Source organism: Hypomesus nipponensis, chromosome 17 (genome assembly GCF_054491055.1).
Source record: "Hypomesus nipponensis isolate SF chromosome 17, ASM5449105v1, whole genome shotgun sequence".
NCBI lineage: Eukaryota > Metazoa > Chordata > Actinopteri > Osmeriformes > Osmeridae > Hypomesus > Hypomesus nipponensis.
Window position 1 is genome coordinate 18,379,643 of NC_140377.1, and position 25,093 is coordinate 18,404,735.

Consider the following 25,093-nt stretch of genomic DNA (forward strand, 5'->3'; position numbering starts at 1 on the left):
CTCTCTCTCTCTCTCTGTCTCTCTCTCTCCCTAGAGGAGCACAGTATGATAGTCTCTCTCCCTCTCTCTCCCTAGAGGAGCACAGTATGATAGTCTCTCTCTCTCCCTCTCAGTATGTATGTAATTGGCACTGGCCCCATGTGGAGGCTCACTACAGAGAAAATGCAAGGAAATGAAAATAGCACAGCTGTGTGCCATGTGCGCACACACACACACACACACACAACAAAACTCCTCCTCTTCTACGTCTTTTCACTTAACACCCTCTCCACTGGTTCCCATAACTCTCATTTCCTTGTTTTGATTCCAGTGTCACTCCGATGCTATCTCTCTCCCTCTGGCAGACGGCTGGGCTGAAACATGCAAATTACACACGCTCCGCAAATGCAAATCCCAGCCTATCTACAAAGAAAGCAGAAACAGTGCCAATGGAGAATACTGCACACACGCACACACAAACACACACACACACAAAAGGGGAACACACATGCACACACACACACGTGGTTTATCAAGCCAGGAAAACATTTGGCAGATGAGATTTGCTCTGAAACTGTAGGTTGTTGATGTTGCCTCAAGGACACCTGAGCAGTCTCTGCTTGGAATCATGTTATGGTTTTAAACTTAAACTATGTGTTGACAGGAATCATAACAAGGATTTTAGAGACAGAATGGATGTAGAGCAATGACTGTAACAGTTTGTTGCTGTCCATGGTGCTGATCTTTTACGTCTAAAGTCTATAACTTATAATAAGGTCTATCTTTGCAGTCTACTGCTCTGGTGTACCACTCACTCTGCAGTCTACTGCTCTGGTCTACCACTCACTCTGCAGTCTACTGTTCTGGTCTACGACTCACTCTCCAGTCTACTGCTCTGGTCTACCACTCACTCTGCAGTCTACTGCTCTGGTCTACGACTCACTCTCCAGTCTACTGCTCTGGTCTACCACTCTCTCTGCAGTCTACTGCTCTGGTCTACCACTCACTCTCCAGTCGGCTGATTGGTCGACTCTAGAAGCTGTCCATGGTCCTGAACACCGCTAGCAGGCAGTTTAGGAACATCAGACAACTACTGAGAGAAGGATTAGTCCTTGTTCTCTCTCTCTTTCACGTTCCATCTGTTCATCTCTTTGTTGTCAGTCCATCTGTCAGTCTGTTCCCATCATCTGATCCTTGTTACTCATTTAATTTGCTTCCTTTTCTCATTTGGCACGACCCGCTTTCCTCTCTATTCTATCTCTCTTCCACTCTTTCTTTCGCACTCGCTTCTCACTTTAGTTATGCAATTTCTCACTCTTCCTACTGTCTATCTTTGTCTTCCTTGCTAACTGTCCCTCTCTTCCCCCCCTGTTTCCTCCCTCCCTCTCCCCCTCTCTGTGTGTACGAGGGGAACACGCACGGCTCTGTTCTGTGGGAGCTGAGTGGTCGTCCTCCAGGGCAGCGCTCCGCACTAGAGGAGGACTGTCCAGCTGGCCCTCTCCCTGCCAGCAGCATGCTCACACACACACACACACACTCACACACACACACACATCCACACACACTCACACTCACACTCACACACACATACGCTTACACATACACACACACACACACACATCCACACACACTCACACTCACACACACTCACACACACATACGCTTACACATACACACATCCACTCACACACATCCACTCACAAACACACATAAACACACATACACACGAATGCATACACACGTACACCCCCATCCACGCATCCACAGCCTACTCACACACACACACACACACACACTGCCAGGTCGCCTGCCCTTACCCCCTGGTGACACTCTACAGCCCTTCTCTACCAACAGTCTTATCCATATCACGTTAAATCATAGAGATTACAAGGGACACAGTGTAGACCTGAATAACAATGTGTGAGTGTGTGTGTATATCTTGATGTGTGTGTGTGTGTGTGTGTGACTATAGGGAACCCTTCTAAGCCCTCTCTTTAAAGGTTCATTTCACACAATGCCACAGCAGGATCGTTCTGTCTCTCCCCCTCCCTTCCTCTCTCCCTCTCTTTCTCTTTCCCGTACTCTCTCTCTCACCCCAACTCTCGATCTCTCACAGTTTTTTTTATTTTTTATAACCTTATCTATCATTCTAACCCTTCCTGACTCTCCCTCACTTTGCTATTTGTCATTTAGTCTTTTATTGTCCTCCCTCGTCGCTCCCTCCTCTAGGCCCCCATCCTTCCATTCCTCGTTCTCTCTCTCTTAAACATGCCAGGAGCGCTCTCTGCAGATAGGCCCAATGAAGATGTAAGGGGTTTCCCTCCATCATCTGCCATCATTCCCTCTGCTGCTTCGGTGCTCCTCCTCTCGCCCTCTCCCCGCTCCCCTCCTCTCTCCTCGCCCGTCCCCTCCTCCCCTTTCCTCTGCTCTCCTTGCCTCCCCGCTCCCCTCCTCTCTCCTCGCCCGTCCCCTCCTCCCCTTTCCTCTGTTCTCCTTGCCTCCCCGCTCCCCTCCTCTCTCCTCGCCCGTCCCCTCCTCCCCTTTCCTCTGCTCTCCTTGCCTCCCCGCTCCCCTCCTCTCTCCTCGCCCGTCCCCTCCTCCCCTTTCCTCTGCTCTCCTTGCCTGCCCGCTCCCCTCCTCTCTCCTCGCCCGTCCCCTCCCTCCCTTTCCTCTGCTCTCCTTGCCTCCCCGCTCCCCTCCTCTCCCCGGTCGCATTCTCTTCCCTACACACGCCCCTCTCCTCCCCAGTGTGGTCTGTGGGTTTTTTAATAAAGACCCGAGAGGGGCAGCTCAGGTTCTGTGTCCGGACCTGTGGAGGAACCCGGAGGTGGAAGTGGAGGAGGGGCGGAAGAAGGGGAGGGGAGGGGGGGGGAGGTGTATGTGTTGGGGGGAGTGAGTGTGTGCGAGTGTGTGTGAGTGTGTGTGTGTGTGTGTGTGTGTGTGTTGGGGTGGGGGACAGACGGCCCTCAGCAGCCTGTCCCGCTGCGTCAGCCTCTCCCGAGGTAATGATCACTTAATTAAACTCTAATAAGAGACCCAACGCTTCCCTCTAACACAGGACGGGGAAAGGGAGGGAGAGCAACATGGAGGGGAGGGGAGGGGTTAGGGGGGGGGGGGGTTCTTTGGCAAGAGAAAAGAGAGGTAGAGTGAGGGTAATCTAAGGATGCTAACAGGCACAGAAAGAGGTGAACGTGGGGACAGGATCACTCGTCGGATGAGGCACGGTGGAGATGAAAGTAAGTGTGTGTGGGGGTGCGTTGTTTCATGTGCGTGTATGTGCGCTCCTGTTTGTGCGAGGGGACCAAGGGTCTCAGAGGGCTCTCATACGCAGACAGATGGAGAGAGAGCTTCCTGTCAGCAGGTCCTGTACTGGAACATGGATAATTACACCTTAATTAAATATGACCGGCCTGTCCCTGTAACTCCACTCAGCCATGGAGAGGACCTGTACAACCCTTCACAATAACAAGGGTGTGTGTGTGTGTGTGTGTGTGCCTGGGTGTATGTGACCTGATGCATGTCTGTGTGTGTGTGCCTGGGTGTGTATGCCCTGGTGTATGTCTGTGTGTGTGTATGTGTCAACGATGCCTTGTTCTTGTAATTACACCCTGTCCAGGAGGGCCCTATCCCAATTTCAGACTGCCCTATACAGTGCATATTGAGTGCTAAAAGGCCACTGGTGAGAGTGCTAGCACAGTCGTACTAGGACAGCATAGCATAGTTATCTATTGGATTCCCAGAATCCTCAGCAAACCAGGGTTGAGTGCTGTTGAAAATGTTGAATATTGCAACTGGGTTTGACCGTGTCTGGTCGTCACCATTAAGATTATATAACAGCTCAAATCCAAACAGTGCAAATCCAGTCTATACCGGAGCAGCTGGACGCCAGAAGACATTGAAAATATGTAGTTTAGTGTTTGGTCCAGAGGTCACCCGTGACACGATGACCCCCAGGTATGACCCCCAGGTGTGACCCCCAGGTATGACCCCCAGGTGCGACCCCCAGGTGTGACCCCCAGGTGCGACCCCCAGGTATGACCCCCAGGTGCGACCCCTAGGTGCGACCCCCAGGTATGACCCCCAAGTATGACCCCCAGGTGCGACCCCCAGGTATGACCCCCAGGTGCGACCCCTAGGTGCGACCCCCAAGTATGACCCCCAGGTGCGACCCCCAGGTATGACCCCCAGGTATGACCCCCATGTGCGAGCCCTCGAACTCACCATTGTTGCTGCGCAGGCAGCGTCCTGAGATGCCATTGCTCCCGATGGGGTGGTGACCCCCGGTCCCGTCCACCCCCCCTGCCTCGCCCGGTTGCTTCAACAGCTCTGTCAGGGTCCTGGAGGGAGGGGGGAGAGAGGAGGACAGGGAGAGACAGGGAGAGAGTGAGCCTTCAGCACCGGTGCACATGAGACCAGCATCACTCACTTTGCTACGATCAAACACAATCTCATATTGTTACACCGGAACATTCCTGTCCCTTCCAAAAACATCACAGAAACATAAGGGCCGCGTTTCCCAGATTCGTTAAGAAGCTCCTAACGCTAAGAGCTTCTTAGGAGTGTTCTAAGAGCGTTCAGGAGCGTTCTTAGAATGCTCTTAAGAAGCTCTTAGCGTTAAGAGGGATCTGGGAAACGCGACCCAGGCTGTTAAACCATCGTCCAGGTCGACACCTGGAGAGCGTGTCGTGACCTTGGAGACCCGAGGAGAGACCGGGTGCTTCTCTGAGCTCTCCCAGAGAGTTCTCTCTCCCAGGACACGGCTGGGGAGAGACGTGAGAGAACGCAGCGGTCATGGAGACAGGAAGCACTGGTTTAGCTGCCGACGTTCCGTTCATGCGTGCTGGCAAGCTCCGACATCACTCCCAGCATGTCAATAACTACTGTGATAGTGGGATGCGGGGGTGTGGGGGGGGGGGGGGTGGGGGGGAGTTAACGGCGTTGCCGTAGCGACGGCCGGATTGACAGGCAGGGACACACAAGGACAGAGTGCCCCGGGCCACAGAAGGATGTGCTCCGTCCCTCCAGTCCTCTTCCATCCATCCCTATTCTCTTCAGTGGGGGGTTTGTCTCTGCCAAGCCCTCAAACAGTATGTTTGATCAACACACACGTGTGCCCGGACACACTCCACACATGCACACACGCTCTCCTCAGTCCATCCCAAGTGACACACACTCAACACATGTTGGCCGGCTTCTGTGCTCTCTCATCTCATTCGTTCCATTTCATTTGTCCTCCCTTTGGCATGTGGAGCCCCTTCTCTCTCTCTCTCTCTCTCTCTCTCTCTCCCTCTCTCTCTCTCTCTATCTCTCTTTCCCTCTCTCTCTCTCTCTCCCTCTCTCTCTCTCTTTCCCTCTCTCTCTCTCTCTTTCCCTCTCTCTCTCTCTCTCTCTCTCTCTCTCTCCCTCTCTCTCTCTCTCTCTTTCCCTCTCTCTCTCCCTCTCCCTCTCTCTCTCTCTCTCTCTCTCTCTCTCTCTCTCTCTCTCTCTCTCTCTCTCTCTCTCTCTCTCTCTCTCCTCTCCCTCTCCCTCCCTCTCCCTCTCCCTCTCTCTCTCCCTCTCCCTCTCTCTCTCTCTCTCTCTCTCTCTCTCTCTCCCTCTCCCTCTCTCTCCCTCCCTCTCTCTCTATCCTGGTCTCATGATTTCATTGCCTCCCTCTCCCTCATGTTTCCCTACTCTCAGGGTGCGCTTGCGGTGCTTGCGTTGTTGAGTCCTGCTTGTTTTCCCCTTCTCTCCCCTCCACCCGTTCTTCAAAGCCCCGGGACCAAGGCCCATCTCCCAGCCATCTAGCCGTCCAGCAGGGAGGAGAGGAAATGTGATCTGATGTGAGATCACTCCAACTCCCTTTCAAGGTTCACAAACACTCTCTCTCTCTCTGTCACTCTCTCACTCTGTTACTCTCTCTGTGTCTCTCTCTCTCTATCTGTCTCTCTCTCTATATGTCTCTCTTTCTGTCTCTCTCTTTCATTTCTCTCTCTCTATCTGTCTCTCTCTCATCTCTATCTCTCTATCTGTCTCTCTCTCGTCTCCCTCTCCTTCCCGGGGCTTCGACAATACAAGGACGACCGAAGGAACTCAAAACAAGCGTTTCCACGGCGAGGGTGCAAGCCAATCGCTCCTAGCCACCGAGAATTCGGATAGAACCACAGGCTCTACAAGGATCTGTCCCTTTTATGATAAGCACCCAGGGAAAGTGTTTGTTTGGCCGAGACGCGGAGCTCTCCAAACAGGCTTCTGAGGGCTGACAGAACTCCTTCCCCGAGTTTTCAGTGCAGTCGTTTGCATCCCACCAAGAGAGTTACAAAGAGCATTCCTCGCTTACAAGCCAGCAGTCCCTTGGTGGCGTCCTGCTTATTGGCAAAAAATGCAAAGCATTTCTCTCTGTGCTCCAGATTGAAATATCTCAATGAAAGCTTGTTTTTTTATCGCTTGCGTCTGTCAGACAGTTGCTCTGATGGCGACTGACGAGGTAGTAATTGACGCTCTGCAGGTGGAGGATGTCTCCTACCACACACACACGGAGGCCTACGTACTCACTTATGCACGTGTTGATATATGATCTGTCGTTCCATCTCTCTGCCATTGGAGGGGCAGTTTGGGCAGACACAGACTTTTCACCTGCTCCATAATGAAGTGATTGTTCCTCTGTCTTAAAGTTGAACTGTGTTTTGTTCTGCTAGGGTTATCTGGAGGTTGTGTTCAGATAAAGCTACAGATGAAGCTCATTTGCGGTCTAATTACTTCGAAATGGATAGGAGGGTTAATACAAGAGAAGAGGAAATGAATCGATTCATGAATAAAACATAAAGGTAAAGTTTTTTTTTTTTTTTTTTTTTGCAAACCCTTATCAGCTGCAGTGTGTCAGCACAAAATGTAGAGAGTTAAAGCCCAGAAGTGGATGCAGTTTTAGGCCGGAGGGAGAGAGTGGGATGGGCTGGCAAAGCTCCGGAACTTCTCTCCAAGACTCCGGAACTTCTTGAGGCGTGTTAGGGTTCGAAATGATTTTTCTCTTGGTTGAGACGTGCCTAATTCTGCCGTGTCAGAGCCCCGGAGGGTAGACGTCATCGCAGTGCCGCGGGACACATTTGATGTGAGCCAACACGTGTAAATTTGAGAGGTGGAAACTCAGCACCTACGAGGCTGTTAAAATTGATAATGGTAACAAATTGAAGGACCTCGTAAGCCATATACTGCGTAAGCGTTACCGCAAAGCAATTAACCACGGAAGGTAATTGCTTAAAATGGATTCCACGATCTATCCTGACGGAATGCTTTCAAGCAAGCACGGTCCTTCGGCTTTCGCAATCAGTGATCATTCAGTCGTTTATAGGAAAAGATTATCTTGAATCGCGCTGAGGTTCACACAGCATGTGTATTCAGGGAGGGGAGGAACGATGCGCGCGTCTAAATTAAAGCGTCACAATTCGGTAAAGTAATTACTATGAATCTCGTATGATAATTACAAATGAAAGGGCGAGAGAGAAAGAGAGCGGGAGAGAGACAAGCGTCTCGGCAAGTCCTCCTTGGGTGTCTTAACGCTACAGGAAGCTAATGAATCTAACCTCGGGATACTGCAGGAGATAAATCGAGGAGAGATTCTCCACAAACACCTACATTGAAACGTCCAGTGCAGTAGATGAATGATTTAGAGGGCGATTTCACGCTGATTTACGTTTAACAACAGCTCCTCAGTTAGATTGAGATTGCCTTAAAGCAGGGGTGTCCAAATCCGGTCCTCGAGGGCCGCTGTCCTGCATGTTTTAGATGTTTCCCTGATCCAGCTCGGATGGTAGAACCCTGCTATAGGGCCTCAGTCTTTGCCACTCTAAAAACACTGCTGGAGCTTTTTAGCTGACTGTCCAAGCCTGCATTTATTGACATGTCATTATGTATTGTAAGACCAAGAGGGCATGCCGATGTTCTGGGTCGAGACACCTTTGTTACATGTTTGGGTTTGAATTTGAGGAGGTCTAAAAGTCCTCATCTCTCTAGAGTCTAGACCATCTTTTACTTGTTTAATTTTGAAGATATTTTGTAGGGCATTTCTGCTTTATTGGGATTGACAGTGAAGAATGACAGGAAATGAAGGAGAGGGAGAGATGGGGGAAGAGGACATGCAGGAAATCTTTTATTTTACCTGATTAGTCAATTTAGAACAGGTTCTTATTAATAATAACGGCCGTGCAATCTAATGAAGATCGTGACTGGACTCTGGACTGTCTGCGCACTCCCAACCCAGTGCTTCAGTACACACATCCTGACCATGGTCGGAATTTTCTGGAATACTAATGGGGAGCTGCACTTTTTCATTAATATATTTTTTTTTTGTCATTTTAGCAGAGGCTCTTATCCAGAGCGACTTACAGTAAGTACAGGGACAGTCCCCCCGAGGCAAGTAGGGTGAAGTGCCTTCCCCAAGGACACAAAGTCATTCGCCCGGCCGGGAATCGAACCAGCAACCTTTACTAGCCCAATTCCCTAACTGCTCAGCAACCTGACCCCCCATGTTATTACTTCATATCAATATTTTGGGCTGAACATGCAGGTACAGTATACTACATTGAGGTTAACATCAAACTGTTTCTGTGACATTTTAAAGTACAACATTGTACTAGGTTGACTGTTCTTCGGGAGCTCTTCTCTGTACTTTAAACACAAAAATACATAATGCAACAAACATCTGTGAAGCCAAGTGAGTCCTCCTGTACTCATAATGTATATCTGAACCTCCTCAGTGTCACAGCAGCTTAGAGAGTCTTTCATGTCCCCAGTACCTGTTGTGCAATAAATATCGGTAAACACAAAAGGGCTGTATTGTGTCTGAGACAGAACCTACTTCGACCCCCCCCCCCGGCTAGTTTTCTGTCAAGGGGGGGTTGGTGATGAGACCCTGCCTCACGGTGAGTCACCCCCCATCTCCCATGGGGGGGGTGTTTCCACGGCTACATGTGGGTGGGAAGTGGGAGCTGCACCAGAGTAACTTTCACAAACAAAAACAGACATGAACCCTCCAGCACTGTGGGAAAGAGCTGCGTGCGTGTGGGAGTGTGTGTGAGCGTGTGTGCGTGTGTGTGTGTGTGTAAGCATGTGTGTGTGTGTGTGTGTGTGTAAGCATGCGTGTGCGCGTGTGTTAGCGTGTGTGGGTGTGTGTGGTCATGCTCCATTCATATTTCCTCTTCGTGACAGGTTAAGCTCGGCAGGCAGTCCCTAGGTAGACCTGTTTTATTATTATTTATCACTCCATACATACACACACACATACACACACTCATCTGAACACTCGTCAACTCCATCTCACTCTGTCTTTGTTGTATGACAGAACCAGCAGATCTCCACCGCTAGTGTTTATGGATCAATGGCTCACTATGCCCCCCGCTGCCAAGGGAAGGGTGTAGTAGCAGACTGGTAGATGTGCTCCCCTGTGTTTTGGGCCCTCGGTGCCCCGCCCATCCCCCTGCCCCCCCCCTCCCTCCGGCTATGCTTTGTGCCCAGCGTGGGAGCCCAGGGAGGCTGATGCCGCCGCTGCCAGATAGTGAGGCCCAGCAGTCCTGGTACTGGGGCCTGCAGCTGCCCAAAAGTGTCTACTCACCCCTTCTCGACAAGACCCGACAGCTGCCAAATAGTGCCCTTTGGCAGGGCTCTGTGGCCATATGTGGGTTGTCTGAGGGCAGGGGTGCCGTATAGGGGGGAAGGTTATGACGATTCAAGGGCCCCTGACTGACAGGGGCCCCCAAAACATTTCAAAACGAATAGAAGTTATAACCTTTTTTTTTTTTCAGGGGGGCCAAAATTGTCCCCTGTCTACGCACTGCCCACTGGTTTGGGTATTTACGGTTGACACTTTATTGTGAAGTTTTGCTGGGATTATTGACATGAGAATAAGACTACTTTGGGCAATGCGACACTGCACCTGTGTACACACGACGTCCCTGTCTCTCTTTGTTTATCGAACTGTTGCAATGAGCGCCAAGTCTCTCCAGCACCACGAGCTGATGCGCTGATGTCCCAGAAGGCCATGTGAGGGGCAGCGCCACCGACCAGCTCAGGCCTGCGTCCGCGCTAGCGTGGCACGTGACGTCACTTGGGACGAGTCACGTGGACAAACACCCCTGTCCTTCTTTTGAGATTCTTACCCTGGGGAGGGAGGACTCATCCCCAGGTTAACACACATTACCATGGTTACCCATTTTAGAAGCCAAATCGATGTTATTGATCGCGTTGGGCCTTCCAAGACGAGAACCGTTTGTCACGTGACCGACGTCCACCCATGAGAACCTTCCCGGCTCATCATTCCGTCAGGACTGATCTTAATCAATCATCTCACCCCGAAGCATTCACCACGCCATTTCCTTCCTGACAACCTTCCCCAGCCCACCATCACTCCTTGACAAGGCTATTGAGATCCCACCATGCAAAGAACGATCATGTATATCACAACAACCCCCTCAACACCCTACTACTCAGACACATCCATCAGCCCAGTATGGACAAGAGATCAATGGAACCTCAATGGATACCACCGTCCACCAGTCCACCTAATATGGCCCTGGCCATGCGTGACATGTCCCTGCATATTACCAGCCTGCCCTCAAAGTCAAGGCACCTCACATGAATTAGCTTTAGCATGTCGCTCCATCGCCATTGCATTGTAATACGTCCTGGAATGGCCTCTTGGCACATTAACAGTCCAAGCTAACGACCCTGTTTACTACCTCAGGCTGTGACGCATGGCGCTAGGTTGCTAGCGTAGCCAGTGTTAGCTGCTATATGCTGTGGGCTGTTACGTCTCTCTCTCTCGTCGTGCGTAGGCTAGCATAGCCTTCCTAGCTGTTATGCGTTACGTAAACCCAGTATATTGCGTGTGGCTGGAGAACATATTTCACTGTGAGGCTGTTCCATCTGTACGTTGCAGTGAGATTTGGGGGGAGATGAATGGCATGCATTGCTGAACGCTTACTGGCCAATTGATCAACCGTCCCATGAGGGAATCTCACCTATCTGATCAAATGTGTCATGCCTGCTCCTAGCCTTCTCAGTGCTCATCTCTGGATGAAAATGGATGCTCTCAAAATAAACATGAAAACATTCCTTGGACCACACACACACACACACACAAGCCCTTCTACCACACACACAGCCTTCAAACACGGACATCCTCACATGGGAAAGTGTGTGAGAGCACTCTTACAATGCAGGACCATTTCCTAATCGACTGGCCCTCTCACGCTCAATTGTTGTATCTCATTTATCATGCTAGCCAACACACACACGTTGCTGTTTGTCACTATTCTTTACACATGAGTGAGTGTATATCTACTGGGAGGGTTACATCAATGACTGTAATTTATCAGCCTGTCCGACCCTCATGCTTTTAATTCCAGCCATGCTTCCTGTGTTTGTGTCTTTACCTCATTCGGTGTCCCTCCATTTTGTTTTTATGTGGTCCTTGAAAGCATACAAGAACCAAACCACTAATGGCATCCACTCCAATTCCATCACCTTACTTTCATTGTTTTTAATTTAACCAGTCTCTCTCCTTTATTCCCTCTTTAGTCTCTCCATTTCTCTAGTCTTACCACGTCCCTCCCTCTATCTAATCCAACACCCCTCCCTCCCTTCCTCTGTCTTGCCCTCTAAGTGACTTGGCTCCAGTCACAGTGACTGATTGGCATGGCACTAATACTGCCGTCCTGACAGATGACTAGAAACAGACAATACTGGGACGCCGTGGGTGGTGGGAGAGAAGCAGGAGAGATTTCCTTTCCACCAGCCACCTCTGATAAAATGCCAATTAACCCCAATCTCCGTTTATAGTTTATCTCCTTTCTTTCTGTCTCACTCATGCTCTTTCTCTTGCTCTCTCGCTCCCATTTCTTTCTGTCACTACCCTCTCTCGTTTTCTCTCGCTCTCCCCTCTTCCACCTCTCTCACTCTATCGCTCCCTCTTTCCATCTATTCCTCTCTCTTTTGGATTTCCTCGTCCCCTTTAGCCCCCTCTCTCCATATCTCTCACTCTCCCTCCATGTTTTCTTCTTCTGTCTCTCCATCTCTCTGTCTTTCCATTTCCCTCCATCCCTCTCGCTCATCCCCTCCATGTTACATGTGCTGTTTAGCCGCGCTCAGCTTCACCTGTCAGCTTGAATCAGGGTTCTGGAGCAACAACATGACAAACTGGCCTCTGATTCACTCACACACTACACACACACACACGCACACACACATGAACACACGCAGACGTGGTCTTGGTTAACACAAAGGAACACGTCGAGAAACACACACGCTTACTTAAAGAAGCCCAGAAGTTTCCGTGGAGGCACACACCAACATGATTTGGGTTGATATGGATAGACAGAGCTTTCATTGAAGGTACTTAAATCAAAGTAGGCGTTCACAGTAACCCTATCTGTATTTTCCCCATAGAATGTTTAGTACAATGGTGTTTTAACAACCTTCTGGAAAACATGTACGTATTCAATAGAAATGGTTCCAAACGGAAACAAGTTTTTTTTTACTTGTATTAAAATGTTAAAGTGTGTGTGCGCCCATCCCTGGAGAACACCTGACTTTAAATCCCTCTACCTTTTCATCTGTCACTCCTCTTAATGCCCTTAATGCTCTTTTATCTTTTCAAACTTTTTACTATGTGGCTATGATACCTTCCCTCCCCCCTGTCTCTCCCTCTCTCCCCCTCTCTTTATTCTCCCTCTCTCCCCCTTCTCCCCTCCTCCTCCCCACCAGTGTGCTTAGTTTCCTATCATTAAGACGAATATGGCTGGGTTCTTCTGGACCAAGCATGCACAGACTCCAAATCAATGGTTGTTAATGTAGGCCTTTATCTCTAGGAGCCTGCTCGGTTCATCTTGCCCAGCTCAGCACATCCAGGGTCACACACACCATGTTTGTGGACACATTTACCCACACACACACACTTGCACATTCAAACACCCATATACACAGACGTGCGCATACAGGAATGCTCAAACTCTTCACAGACACATGCATACCCGCATACATTTACATTGACATTACATTTAGTCATTTAGCAGACGCTCTTATCCAGAGCAACTTACAGTAAGTACAGGGACATTCCCCCCGAGGCAAGTAGGGTGAAGTGCCTTGCCCAAGGACACAACGTCAATTTGCACGGCCGGGAATTGAACCGGCAACCTTCTGAGTAACAGCCCGACGCCCTAACCGCTCAGCCATCGGACTCCCCCTGTGTGTGTGGCATACCACACACACACACACACACACACACACACACACAAACTGTGTCACCCAAACACAGAGACGGCGTGAGCGTCAGAGGTACCACACGGAGCCCATGCTGACTCACTTGGCAAAATGTCCCTCAAGCTGAGCTCAGGACAAGGCAGCACGTCAGCCTCCAGACCGTCTTACAACGACACACACACACACACAGACCCATACAAATGTCAAGTTGTCATGCGTCACATGCCAGCTATGGATGTGGTATAGATTTGTGGTCAAATCATGCTTCAGTGGGTTGAACGGGGAGGGGGGAGGGGCGAGGGGCGAAGGGCGGGGTCTGTCGGCCAATCCGTCTGCTCGCCAGCTGGAGCGTGTGCTGCACAGCATCCACCTGTTAGGAGGCTGTGTGCGTTTGTGTGCGTCTGTGTTTGGTCCGTTTGTGTGTGTGTGTCTTCATTGCGTGCGCGCGTACAGTTTCCGATCGTGCCAGTATTTGTTTGCCGGCATGCGTGCATGCGTGTTTTTCATAGCGTGTGCGCGTGCTTCAGTGTGCGTTTGTCCCACGCGTGCAGGTGCAGTGTTTGTCTGTCCTCACTGGGTCTCTGAGCCTGCGTGCTGTCCTGGGAGCCACGGTCTAGCTAAGTGAACGCATCACACAGTCATCAGTCTGCAGGGCGGGAGATGTCACATGGAGGTTTGGGGAAAAGCACGCCACACTCCCAAACCGGGGGAGAGCAACGTGCAGCCACAAACGAGAGTCAAAAGGCTGCTCGGCTTCTTTTTTTTCCAAGTAAGTGAAGTGGGGGACGGACGGACTCGGAATCCTTTTGTCTTTTAGTCATTCAAGAACCACTTTCCGTTGACAAGTTGGAACCCTTTGAGACTGCCAAAACGGAGGATTGGAATTGTTGTCTTTGGAGGGAGGGAGGGAGGGAGGGAGAGAGAGAGACAGCGAGAGAAGAAGAGAGGAGAGTCCTTAGAAGTACGCAGAGTAACTTGTGTCGAAAGCCTTTTGAAGCTTCCTCACTTCCAGAGACAGTATGGGGTAGAGAGAGAGACACAAGGGGGGGGGGGGGGAGGTGGCGGGTTGAGGGTGTCAGTGAAGTAGTCGTCCTTGTGATTTATCATGATCACTCCTGCCCGGATCTATGTGCCATGAATGGGAAAACCTCCCAACATGTCAGAGTGACTCAGATTCTGTTTGATGCTGCACCAAAGCAAGAGGGAAGGGGGGATGGGGGAGGGAGGGGGGAGGGAGAAACTGAGGGGTAGGGGTAAGGGATTGGGAGGAAGGAGGAGAAGGGAGGGGAAGGAGGAGGGATTCGAAGGGTTAGTCACATTGAGAGCCGGCAGCAAAGGGCACAAGACGCACTACGACTCATCAAAGAGCATGTGCTTTGGCTCTGCTGAAGAGAGGGAGAGGAGGAGGGCTAGAGGAAGGAGAGGGAGGACGAGAGGGAGGAGGAGGAGAGAGAAGGAGGACGAGAGGGAGGAGGAGGACGCGTCCGCGGGGCTTGATCTCTCATGCTTGTCCTGTGATTTCTCCCTCGTCACCCGCTCTCTCTCTCCCTTGCTATCCCTCTGTCTCTATCTATCCCTCTGATGTTTCCTTTCCTTTTCTCTCCACTGCTATCTCTCTCTCTTTCTCTCTCGCCATTCCTCCCTTTTTGGTTTCTTTGCCTCTGAAGAAAAGTCACATGTTATATAACCCAGAAGCATCTTAGTGCGCTTCTCTCTTTATGGATCAAACAGTGGCATATGTACAGTGGGGCTGGGGGTTGGGGCTGGGGCTGGGGCTGGGGATGGGACTAGGGGCTGGGACCTTCGGCCTGGGGCCTGGGGCCTGGGGGCTGGGGGCTGGGGCCTGGGGCCTGGGGCCTGGGGCCTGGGGCCTGGGGCCTGGGGCATGGGGCCTGGGGCCTGGGACTAGGGCCTGGGGCCTAGGGCCTGGGACTAGGGTCTGGGGTCTGGGGTCTGGGGCCTGGGGCCTGGGGGCTGGGGGCTGGGGTCTGGGGCCTGGGGGCTGGGGCTAGGGGCGGGGGCTGGGGTTGGGGTTGGGGTTGGGGCTGGGTTAATGTTGCTTCTCATTGACTTACAATCAGTTCACCGGGCCAGTGGGAGTATTATATTGTGGGATTTGTCAAGCTCAAGGGCACCGTGTTTCAATCCCTCCTCCCAACACAAACACACACACGGACACACACACACACACACGCACACACACTGTATACCAGTGCAGGATCATTCTGTAATTTACAGTGCATTATAGTGACATTGATGCTATTAGCTACATTGATATAGCCACAGTATAATTAGCATATTGACAATCTGGCATTTGCTGACTGTCAATGTGTGTATGTAGAGAACAAATTGTTTCGGTACGAAACAAGCAAAACTGTTTTGACATGAAAAAAAACCAGTGAAAAGAAACCTATGTTTACACGGAGACAAAATACAGTAAATAGAACTCAATTGACTCATCATAGTTTGAATGCCAGTAAGCCACTGTCAGAATGAATCACATTCCCAGCTTAGGTGTAATATTAATAAGTGCAGTGAATTGCAAGAAATCAATTCAATTCCAATTTATATTCAATAAAATGTCGGGACCTGACCTCCTCCTACAATGGATACATTATTCAGAAGCAGAATTGATAATGTGTGTGTGTGTGTGTTAAAACGCTGTCGTACAGTGTGTTCCGCTTGTCTGACTAAAGACGTGTGTGTGAAGGCAGGAATTAGATGAAAGGAGGAGCTCGGATCAAAGCCCCGGGGTTCTGACCCACTGAGGGGCACAGATCAGACGCCGTGCATCAGTAGGATGTATGTCCACATTTAAACAGAATTCTTTAATAGTCACATGTCAAGGCCAACCGCTCTCTTTCATGGCTGGATGGCGCCGAGTCCTGACCAGGGATGGAGGGGCGGGGGGAGAAAACTGGCCGGTGGCTGGAGGCTTTCCACCAATGAGGCAGGGGTAGTGTTTATGAAATTACACTTTTGAAGTGGACAATGCAGGAGAGAAGAGAAGAGCAAGGGGCAAAAATTGAGAAGAGAGGAAGAGGAGAGAGGAGAGAGGGGAGAGGAGGGAGGAGAGAGGAGAGAGGTGAGAGGAGAGAGGAGGGAGGTGAGAGGAGAGAGGAGAGAGGAGGGAGGAGGGAGGAGAGAGGGGAGAGGGGAGAGGGGAGAGGGGAGAGGGGAGAGGAGAGAGGAGAGAGGAGAGAGGGGAGAGGAGAGAGGAGAGAGGAGAGAGGAGAGAGGAGAGAGGAGAGAGGAGGGAGGAGAGAGGAGAGAGGGGAGAGGGGAGAGGGGAGAGGGGAGAGGGGAGAGGAGAGAGGGGAGAGGGGAGAGGAGAGAGGAGAGAGGAGAGAGGAGAGAGGAGAGAGGAGGGAGGAGAGAGGAGAGAGGAGGGAGGAGAGAGGAGAGAGGAGAGAGGGGAGAGGGGAGAGGGGAGAGGGGAGAGGAGGGAGGTGAGAGGAGAGAGGAGAGAGGAGAGAAGAAAGGATGAATGATTAGCTACAAATCACCAATAGGATCCTTCTCTTTCCATGTGATAGAAGAGATGCAGGAGATATCCAGGAGATATCGAGGAGATATCTTGAGGGATATTTCCAGAGATATCTCAGACAGGAAAGGCCCTTCCGCTCCACATCAGTGGTATCGTGATCGCAGCCTCTGTAGTCCAGCTGGGGAGGGGATGACAAACAGCATTGTCTAAAGCGGGCGTGGTTTCTCCAGCCTCCATCAATCACGCCCTACCTCCAGCACCCAGCCCCCCCCACCAGCCCCCCCAGCACCAGGGACAGGGAGCGACGCCTAACCCCGCAACCAGTACAACAAAGACAGGAAAGAGGCAGAGATAGATGGATGGACGGCGAAGGAGAGGGAGAACGAAGAAGAGAGAGGGAGGGAGTGGGCGGATGTGTGGCCGACTCAAGATGAATGACTGCAGCTTCTCAGCCCCAAAGGTTAGAAACGAGCTCTGTGATTGGGCAGGATAGGTGTGCACTGCTCCTGAAGGCCCCCTGAGAGCAGCCAGACGCCAGCTTTAGACGAGCGCATCTCAGGGCTGGAGAAGGAGATATTAGGTTTCGGATACCTGGAGGTTTTAGGATGGGAGACTGAGAGGAGAAGGTTTTTTGCTTTTTCACAATACTTTCCACTGCATCACTCCTTCTCCTTTTGGCCGGCTTAGCTGAAGAGATGTGTCTGCATACTGGTCACGTGTGGTGAAAACATATACTGGCGAAACACACGCCATTTTGTTGAAAAAAGAAGCACAACTCGATGAACTCAGCATCTCGCAGATATGGAAGACATAGAGGATAGATACGTGTTTTATTCGACAATCAACACATCCTTATCGCAAGGAGTTGAAGCCTGGTTTCCCTTTTGCTCTTCCTCACAATTTCTCTCGCTCCTCCTCTCATCCAGATGTGCCCTCCCCCTCCCCTCCCCGGCTCCAGTCCTGGCCATCGTGTCCCTGCTCTCCCCCCTGGGAGAGAGTCTCGTGCCTGGCCTGCAGACAGGTCAGTCCCCCTGCTCTCCAGTCCCCCTCCGCCACGGCCGATGAGGCCTGCCGGCTCCGTCAGCGCCACCGCTTACACGCTATTTGGACTCACGATCCCTTTTAGTCACCCCCCCGCCCACCCCCCTTCCTGTACCACACCACCACAAGACTGCAGGATACACGAGCAGAAAGGAGGAGAGAGCGGAGAGAGGGATGCAAACGGGGAGATAAAAAACCGAGAGAACGAATGTGAGGAAAGTGTACTAGCTAGGAAAGAGATGAAGTGAGAAGGACGCCGTTTAGACTCGGACTCGCTCCTCCAGCTGAGGAGCTGTCCCGAGCTGTCCCGATCTCCCCGGCTCCGATAATCATCTCCCTCTTTGTTTTCTCCACTGTGCCGGCTGTGTTTCTTCCCGTGGCGAGCCGATGGCGCAAAACGATAAGAAGATTACTGAGACCGGGGAGAGATTGGAGAGGAGTCTGGAAGGATGGTAAGGATGGAAGGAAGGAGGAGGAGGAGGAGGGGGAGGAAAGCTGATGGGTACGAGGGGGGAGCTGCTTAGCGAGAGAGAGAGGGCACAGCTTCAGCCACTGATAGTGCTTGGTACCGAGTTCGCTCCAACAAATCGCGACAAGTTAGCCGTTGATTTTCTGTCACTGCGGGTCGGGCACGGTGTCAGTCTACCCAGGCCTTGCCCATTACCAGGCCTGGTGGAGAGGAAAGAAGGACCAGCGCTGGACTGGACTGCATGTCCTGGACTCATGGACTGACACTCACATGCACTGGTGCACAGACTCTTTCTCTCTATTACACACACACACACTCAGACCCACACACACACCAAATTGCGTCCCTAAATCTACACTTTCAGAAGTTCCTGAATCCAAAGTTGTGTCATGTACTCCGGAGGAGGGATAAGCCTCAAGTGAAGACGTCTTCTAGAGAAATCTTAGCTGCTCATTAGGATTTTGTCAACCAAGCTGTACAGTGTGCTGTAAAAAAAAAAAAAGATTGTACTTCAGTAAAAGGCTGACATTTGGTTGCCATGAATGGTTTGGCAACGCCACGGATGCCGTGGCGACGAAGATCTGGAGAACAAGGAGGTGTCGCTAGGTCTCGGAGACAATGCAACAACATATGAGGGGTTGTTTTTGTACCTTAGAATTCTGCTCCGTTCTCCCTTTCTCTCTGTCTCGCTCTTTGTCCCTCTTCACTATCTAGGTCTCTCGCTCCCTCGATCCTCCGCTCTCTCTTTTTTTCCACTTTCTCCCTACACTGCATCGGGGTGTGGTGTGGGGTTCTAAGTGATGTCACACTCAATAACAGGTTTTGTCTCACACACACACATTCACAACGTACACACACGCACACACGCACACACAACCATACATCGTGTTGATTCCTATCGGTTTTCAGCATGGGCATATTGCTCTTCCACTTCATTGCACAATTTGAATTTAGATTTTACTAGACTATAAAACGGTTGTAAAAGAGAGTAGATGAGAGGCCTACTTTAGCCAACTGTGGGAGTTTGCATCCCCTGTGCATGTGAGAGCCATGCATTGGGTTAGCCAATAGCGTCGCAGAAGGCAATAACGAGAGGCGACGGGAGCGATAGATGATAATTGTGTTCAGACAGTGATAAAAACCAAAGGATAGAAGTTTAACATAGTTACAGATGTTATTCGTGTGCGTTGCTGAATACAAAACCACACAGACCAACAAACATACACAAACCCAAAGTTGTTGAATTGTTTGTCTGTGGGGGGTGGGGGTGTTTGTTCATGTGTGTGTACTGTTTGTATTTGTGTATTGCGTGTGTGTGCATGGGGTAAGGTTTGCGTGCGTGTGTGTGTGTGTGTGTCTAGAGCGTGCTGGCTGGACCTGAGTCGAAGGAGCATCCGGGCTTGAACGTAGTTTCCAAAGCCTGGCCTTCAGAGCCATTCACCTGCCTGCAACTGGGAGGCCTGGACCCATAGCGGAGCCGTAATGGTGGTGCACTCGCCTGACTTCCTCCCTACAGCCTCCATCCATCAAACCTCAGAGGAACGACAGCAGTGTGCAAGACATTCACATCCTTCTGAATTCCAATATGTCACCAGTACACCCTCCCTCCTCTATCCCTCCCTCCCTCCTCCATCCCTCCCTCCCTCCTCTATCCCTCCCTCCTCTATCCCTCCCTCCTCTATCCCTCCCTCCCTCCCTCCTCTATCCCTCCCTCCCCTCCTCTATCCCTCCCTCCCTCCTATCTCTCCATCCCCCCGTCTCTTCCGACTTCTTGTTGTCTTGCCGTCGCACGCTGACTGACGAACAGATCAGACCAGCGGTTGCGGCTGTCAGTGAGTGAGTCACTGTCCAAGGCCTCGACGTTATCGAACAGCAGAGAGCACTCAGGGCCTCACTGACAGACACAGAGTGACGGACAGCATCGCCGGTCCCCTTGGGACCAGGGCACGACAGGGAGGCAGGTACCCACAGCAGATGACACGCGCCTCCGTGGACTGTACACCACCGCAGGCATCGCTGACAAAGGAGCCGTGTGAAAGATGCAGTCAGCACTGTGTCACCGAGTTGTACGTGAACAAAAGTTAACCAAAAATAAGCGAAGTAACATATTTGTTTTCGAACATGTACTTTCGAACATGGCGCAGACCAGAGTCAATCTCGGCATTGTAAAAATGGAGCCAGCAGGTTCCGGTTGGGAGGCAATATCTAAATCTGTATTCAATAGACATAGTTAGACAAGCTCTCTCTCTCTCTGTCTCTCTCTCTGTCTCTCTCTCCCTCTCTCTTTCAATCTCAATTTCTATCTCTCTGCTGCCCTTCCTGGTCGACCAAGTCGCACAGGAGATCCAGCAAACTGAGTTTAACTCTACTTGGCACATTCATCATTTCCAATGCCAACCAGAGCCAAATCGTTCCATCAAAGGAGATGATACATTTTTAATGACGCCGTGAGGCAGGGTTTTTGGAGAACATTGTGCTGGAGATGATGAGGCTGGCGCTGGCGGAACAAACAAACATGGAGAACTCTCCCAGGACCCGGCGGAGCGGGCCGACAGCGGCGATATGGGACGTGGTTTCAACACGGTGGTGTGTGTGTGTGTGTGTGTGGGGGGGGGGGGGGGAGGGGAGTCTAACAATAAACACTGAAACTGCTCGAGCACAGATGCATGGGATGTGGGTGCCTTGCCATCAAAGCTGTCAGTGGAGTGAAGATGTTCGACACAACGCGGAAGAAACCTGGGTATTGTGCACTGCAACTGAGGAAAATGGGTCTCTGGGCACTTTCACTGGGGCCTGGTCTCATGCACTGTAACTGAAAAATCAGACCACAACAACCAGCGTGTTATCCTATTGTTACAAGTAGCTGGCAGGGTTTCTTCAAAGACAATGACAGTGACACTAAAAGACCCACTTAAAGATGGTAAATGTCAATACATTGTAGTATCATTGTAGAACCCAAACAATTCCAGTAGTAGGCTCTCGGTTTACCGCGAACATTTAACGTAACTCTAAAATACTACACTGCGGCCTGGAAAGTCAATGAGCATCCTCTTTCACTCATTGGCTTTTGAGGTTTACTTCCAGTATTCAGTGACATTCAATAGCAGGGATTTGGGCAGAGTGTAAACACAGCCTTTAGAATGCACATCCAAAGTCATCACACACAGACGCTTATACTGTGAAGCTTTGCCGCAAGGCTGCTTCCCTTACACACTCACACACACACGCACGCTGTACCAGATACAACCCCTCTAAGGGATCTCTCCCACCAAAGCAGCCAGAGACAAATACATGTAAAATGCATTGTTGTTGTCAACACAGACATACCAGCAGCATACCATCAGAGCCAAAGACCAGATACGTATTCTAACAGAAACCAGATATTACAGGTAAATACTATACTAGCCATGCACCAGCATGTTATTAACATGACGACTATCTGCTGCTAATTTATGTTCATGGTCCTTTTCCTCTCCTTGTTTTCAGTCATTCTGACTCAGATAGATTTGTAATGAGGCTTCGTAGAAATGACAATTCCCCTCGCACAGAGCTGTAAGACTTGAGAGGTGATCTGTTTATGAGACTCTTCTACAACCCATCCACATTGGCGGAGCGGTGCCCTCAGGATTTATGATATCCATGTGTGCGTGTTTGGCTCCATATATCTCCTCCCTTTGGCATAACCTTCAAACGAGGGTCTTTGTCAATCAATGTCTCTGATGACTGGGACAAACAAGGCTGGCTGGACTGATTGAGTTTCTACCCCCAAGATCGATGGGATCTACCATGCTCAGCCCCTGCCCCGTCCGGCCTCTGCCCCCCACCCATGCCTCTGTCCTGGACCTGCCTCCGTCCCTGAGCCCACCCCTGCCCAGTCCCCCCTTCTCTTCCTGTTCCTATTCACTGTGTTCCCCTGCACCCCTCACCCCCTGCCCCCTCTTCTTCACAATCATCAAAGTTTGTAAACACCTCTCAGCCCAACCAGTCAGCTATCCAGCCAACCAAACAACCAGCCAGCCACCCAGCCACCCACACACCCAGCCAGTCAGTCAGTCAATCAGCCAGCCAACCACCTAGCCAATAAGCCACTCACCCAGCCAGCCAGCCAGCCAGCCAGATAATGAGCCAGTCGGCACTGCTGCGCCGTGGTAAATCATAGCGCTGCGGCCCCTCTCGCGCTCCAGTAGCTTGCCCTTCCACAGGCTGCCTGTGTCATTGGGGCTCCGGATCAGAGATCCAGAGGAGGGCTCCGGTATCGCTGTCTTCCCTCTCGCTCACCTCTCTGGGAGGACAGCCCAATGTGCCAGGGTGGGGCTGTGCCCTCTGCACCAGCCGACACATCCAGATCACAGATACAGGGAGAGGCTGGATAGCTGAACGAACAAGCACAAATGTTGGTCATGGAGACCACTTGTTTGGGCTGTGAAAATAGGGCAGCATTTTAGACAGCTTTGAACAACGATTTTGTTGTGATCGGCGTGACTGGCAGCCGTGTTGGTAGGGTTCTGCTACTACATATAGCGCACCCCCCTAACCTTAAACACACCTCAAGTGAAAGCTGGTTATTTGTCGTGTTTTAGCACTGCCGTTGCGCTCCGATTCTTAAAAATCACCATGGCCGGTCACACCAAGCCAACAAATCAACTAACCATCCACCAGTCATCCATCCAGCCCGCTCATAACCACCAGTCATCCATCCAGCCCGCTCATATCCACCAGTCATCCATCCAGCCCGCTCATATCCACCAGTCATCCAGCCCCTCATCCAGCCAGCCAGATCACGTCCACCAGCCAGTCGAGCAGCCATTCATCCGCCCCACCCCCCACTCTCTCTCCCTCGCTCTGACCCGCGTCAGCCTCCCGTCAATATCCACCCAAAACATCCTCTCCCTCATTGGACCACAGTGTGCTAGAAGCCACCGCCTCCACCGAAACAAAAATAACAAACGCTACTGTAACGGAGTGAGCACCGTGAAACTCGCTCCTCAGGTATGTCACAGGCCACCCGCGTCGACAAAGAGCAAGCTTTTCTTTGGCGTGCGTTCGAGCCCAGCGAGTGGCGAGCGAGCCTTGTCATTGGGCTACGTCCGTTACATACCCGTCACACTGCAAAACGACTCCTTCCCCTCACCCGGCCCCCGTGTTCACAGATCGACTTCGCACCCGTTATCGCCTTGGCGTCGACCGACCGCTCCCCTCCCTCCCGCCGGGCGATCCATCCGGACCGCTCCGTCTGCTCCCTCACCCGTTGCCCCTCGCCCCTTAGCACCCCCCCCCCCCGGTCCCACCCCTGGCCGTCCCCATCCCCGAGCTCTCACCTGGAGTTGGTCATGTCGGTCTGGCGCCCTTGGCTCTTCTCCAGGCCCAGCTTGGTGAAGATGCCCACCAGCACCATGATGGCCACCACGCCACAGATGATGTACACGATCATGTGGGTGCGGTCCCGGTCCGGCTCCTCCTGGACTTCGGTGACGGGCGCGACGGGCTTGCCGGTGTTGGCCCAGACGGGCGTGTCGTAGTTGGAGCACGCCATCTGATCCAGGCTGTGAACTTTGAACTGGCAGCAGAAGCGGTAGAAGCAGGAGCCGCAGCAGAACATGTAGATGCCGGCGTTGCAGTTGAACGGCGGGTCCCACTGGCCCATCACGTCGTAGTAACCTCGACAACGGCTGCCTAGTGAGGGTATGGTCTGGTCCTCCACGTCGGCGGCAGCGGCGGCGCCAGGTGTGGCCAGCGTCACCTCCGGGGAGATAGAGGGCGCTGCCGTCTGGTTTGTGTCCTGAGCGTTCGCCCACGTGCCCCCAGAGTTCTGGCCCAGAGACGTGAGGCCCAGCAAGAGGCTGAATGCCAGACAGACCAGGACAGGACGAACGGCCATGTTGGCTGTTGTGTCAATGTTGTTGTTGTGGTGGTTAGAGGTACTTTTTCAGTTTCTCAGTCCGTCTGCAATCCTCGGCAAGCAAGTACTGTGTCAAGAATATTTGCTTCTCTTTTGCTTGGCAAATAATACTGCCGCTCCAAAAAAATGGATATTTTCACAATTGAGATTTAAGAAGAGCGGGAAGCTTTTTGGATTAGGCTATATTCATAGCAACTGCCTGTAAAAGAAAGAGCATTCAATTACCATTCTGGGACCTATTAGAGCCCCGAGTCACTGGAAGCTCCGCCGAGTGCAGAAATAAATTGCCATCAAGGGGGCAATGAGCAAGCAGGGGAAACAAATCAATCTCAGATCTCAACATGCTTCTGGGGAAAGATCCCCCAGTGGTTCAGTCCAAGGTAAAAACACACACTGTCCTTGGCATGGCTGAGAAGAACGACCCACTGCCAAACGCACCTCGTTTACCCTCTCCACACCAACTGGAAGTGAGAGGAAACCCAGGAATGAGCAGTGACCTCCTGTTTAGGAGGTGAGACCAAGGGATGAAGCTGCCGCGGGCATTTTGATAAACATTCCCCACCCCCCACCCCCCACCCCCGTGGACGGGGTGTGATAATCCTTGAAATGAGAGATCTGGGCTCCTGACACAACGGCCGCAGCAGCAGATTCACAGAGCTGAGATCAGGTGAGAAACGTCTTTGTTCAGGAGAGACAGTGACAGAAAGACACGCGGGCCGTGTATTCGCTGATAAATGCCCTGTCAAGCACTAATCAATGCTGATGTCGCTGAAACTGCCGATCACCGGTGCTTGGGAGTAATCCACTGGTCGTAATCTTGAAATAATAATATGAGAGTCGTTGCCTGCCGTCCGTCCGCCTTGTTTCAGATTAACTGGCCTCCCTGCACCTCTGACTCTCCGGAAGAGAGTTCAGCAGAAGCTTTTTAATTTTTGTTGTGGGCATCTTTTCTCCTCCTTCCGGAATGGAATGTTCTTATTTATTCGTT

The 25,093-nt window shown here is 51.4% G+C and overlaps 1 protein-coding gene across 1 annotated transcript in view; it reads right to left on the minus strand.

Moving 5' to 3' along the window:
• The window catches only part of LOC146253805 (protein shisa-8), a 47,100-nt gene extending 23,016 nt beyond the window's left edge, over positions 1 to 24,084 (minus strand). The window contains exons 1-2 of the mRNA XM_084678589.1: positions 23,525 to 24,084; positions 4,201 to 4,316 (exon numbers count right to left, since the gene is read on the minus strand). Coding sequence (XP_084534715.1) covers positions 4,201 to 4,316; positions 23,525 to 24,084 — 676 coding nt within the window. The remainder of the gene's footprint in view (positions 1 to 4,200; positions 4,317 to 23,524) is intronic.
• Between the last annotated feature and the right edge of the window lie 1,009 nt (positions 24,085 to 25,093).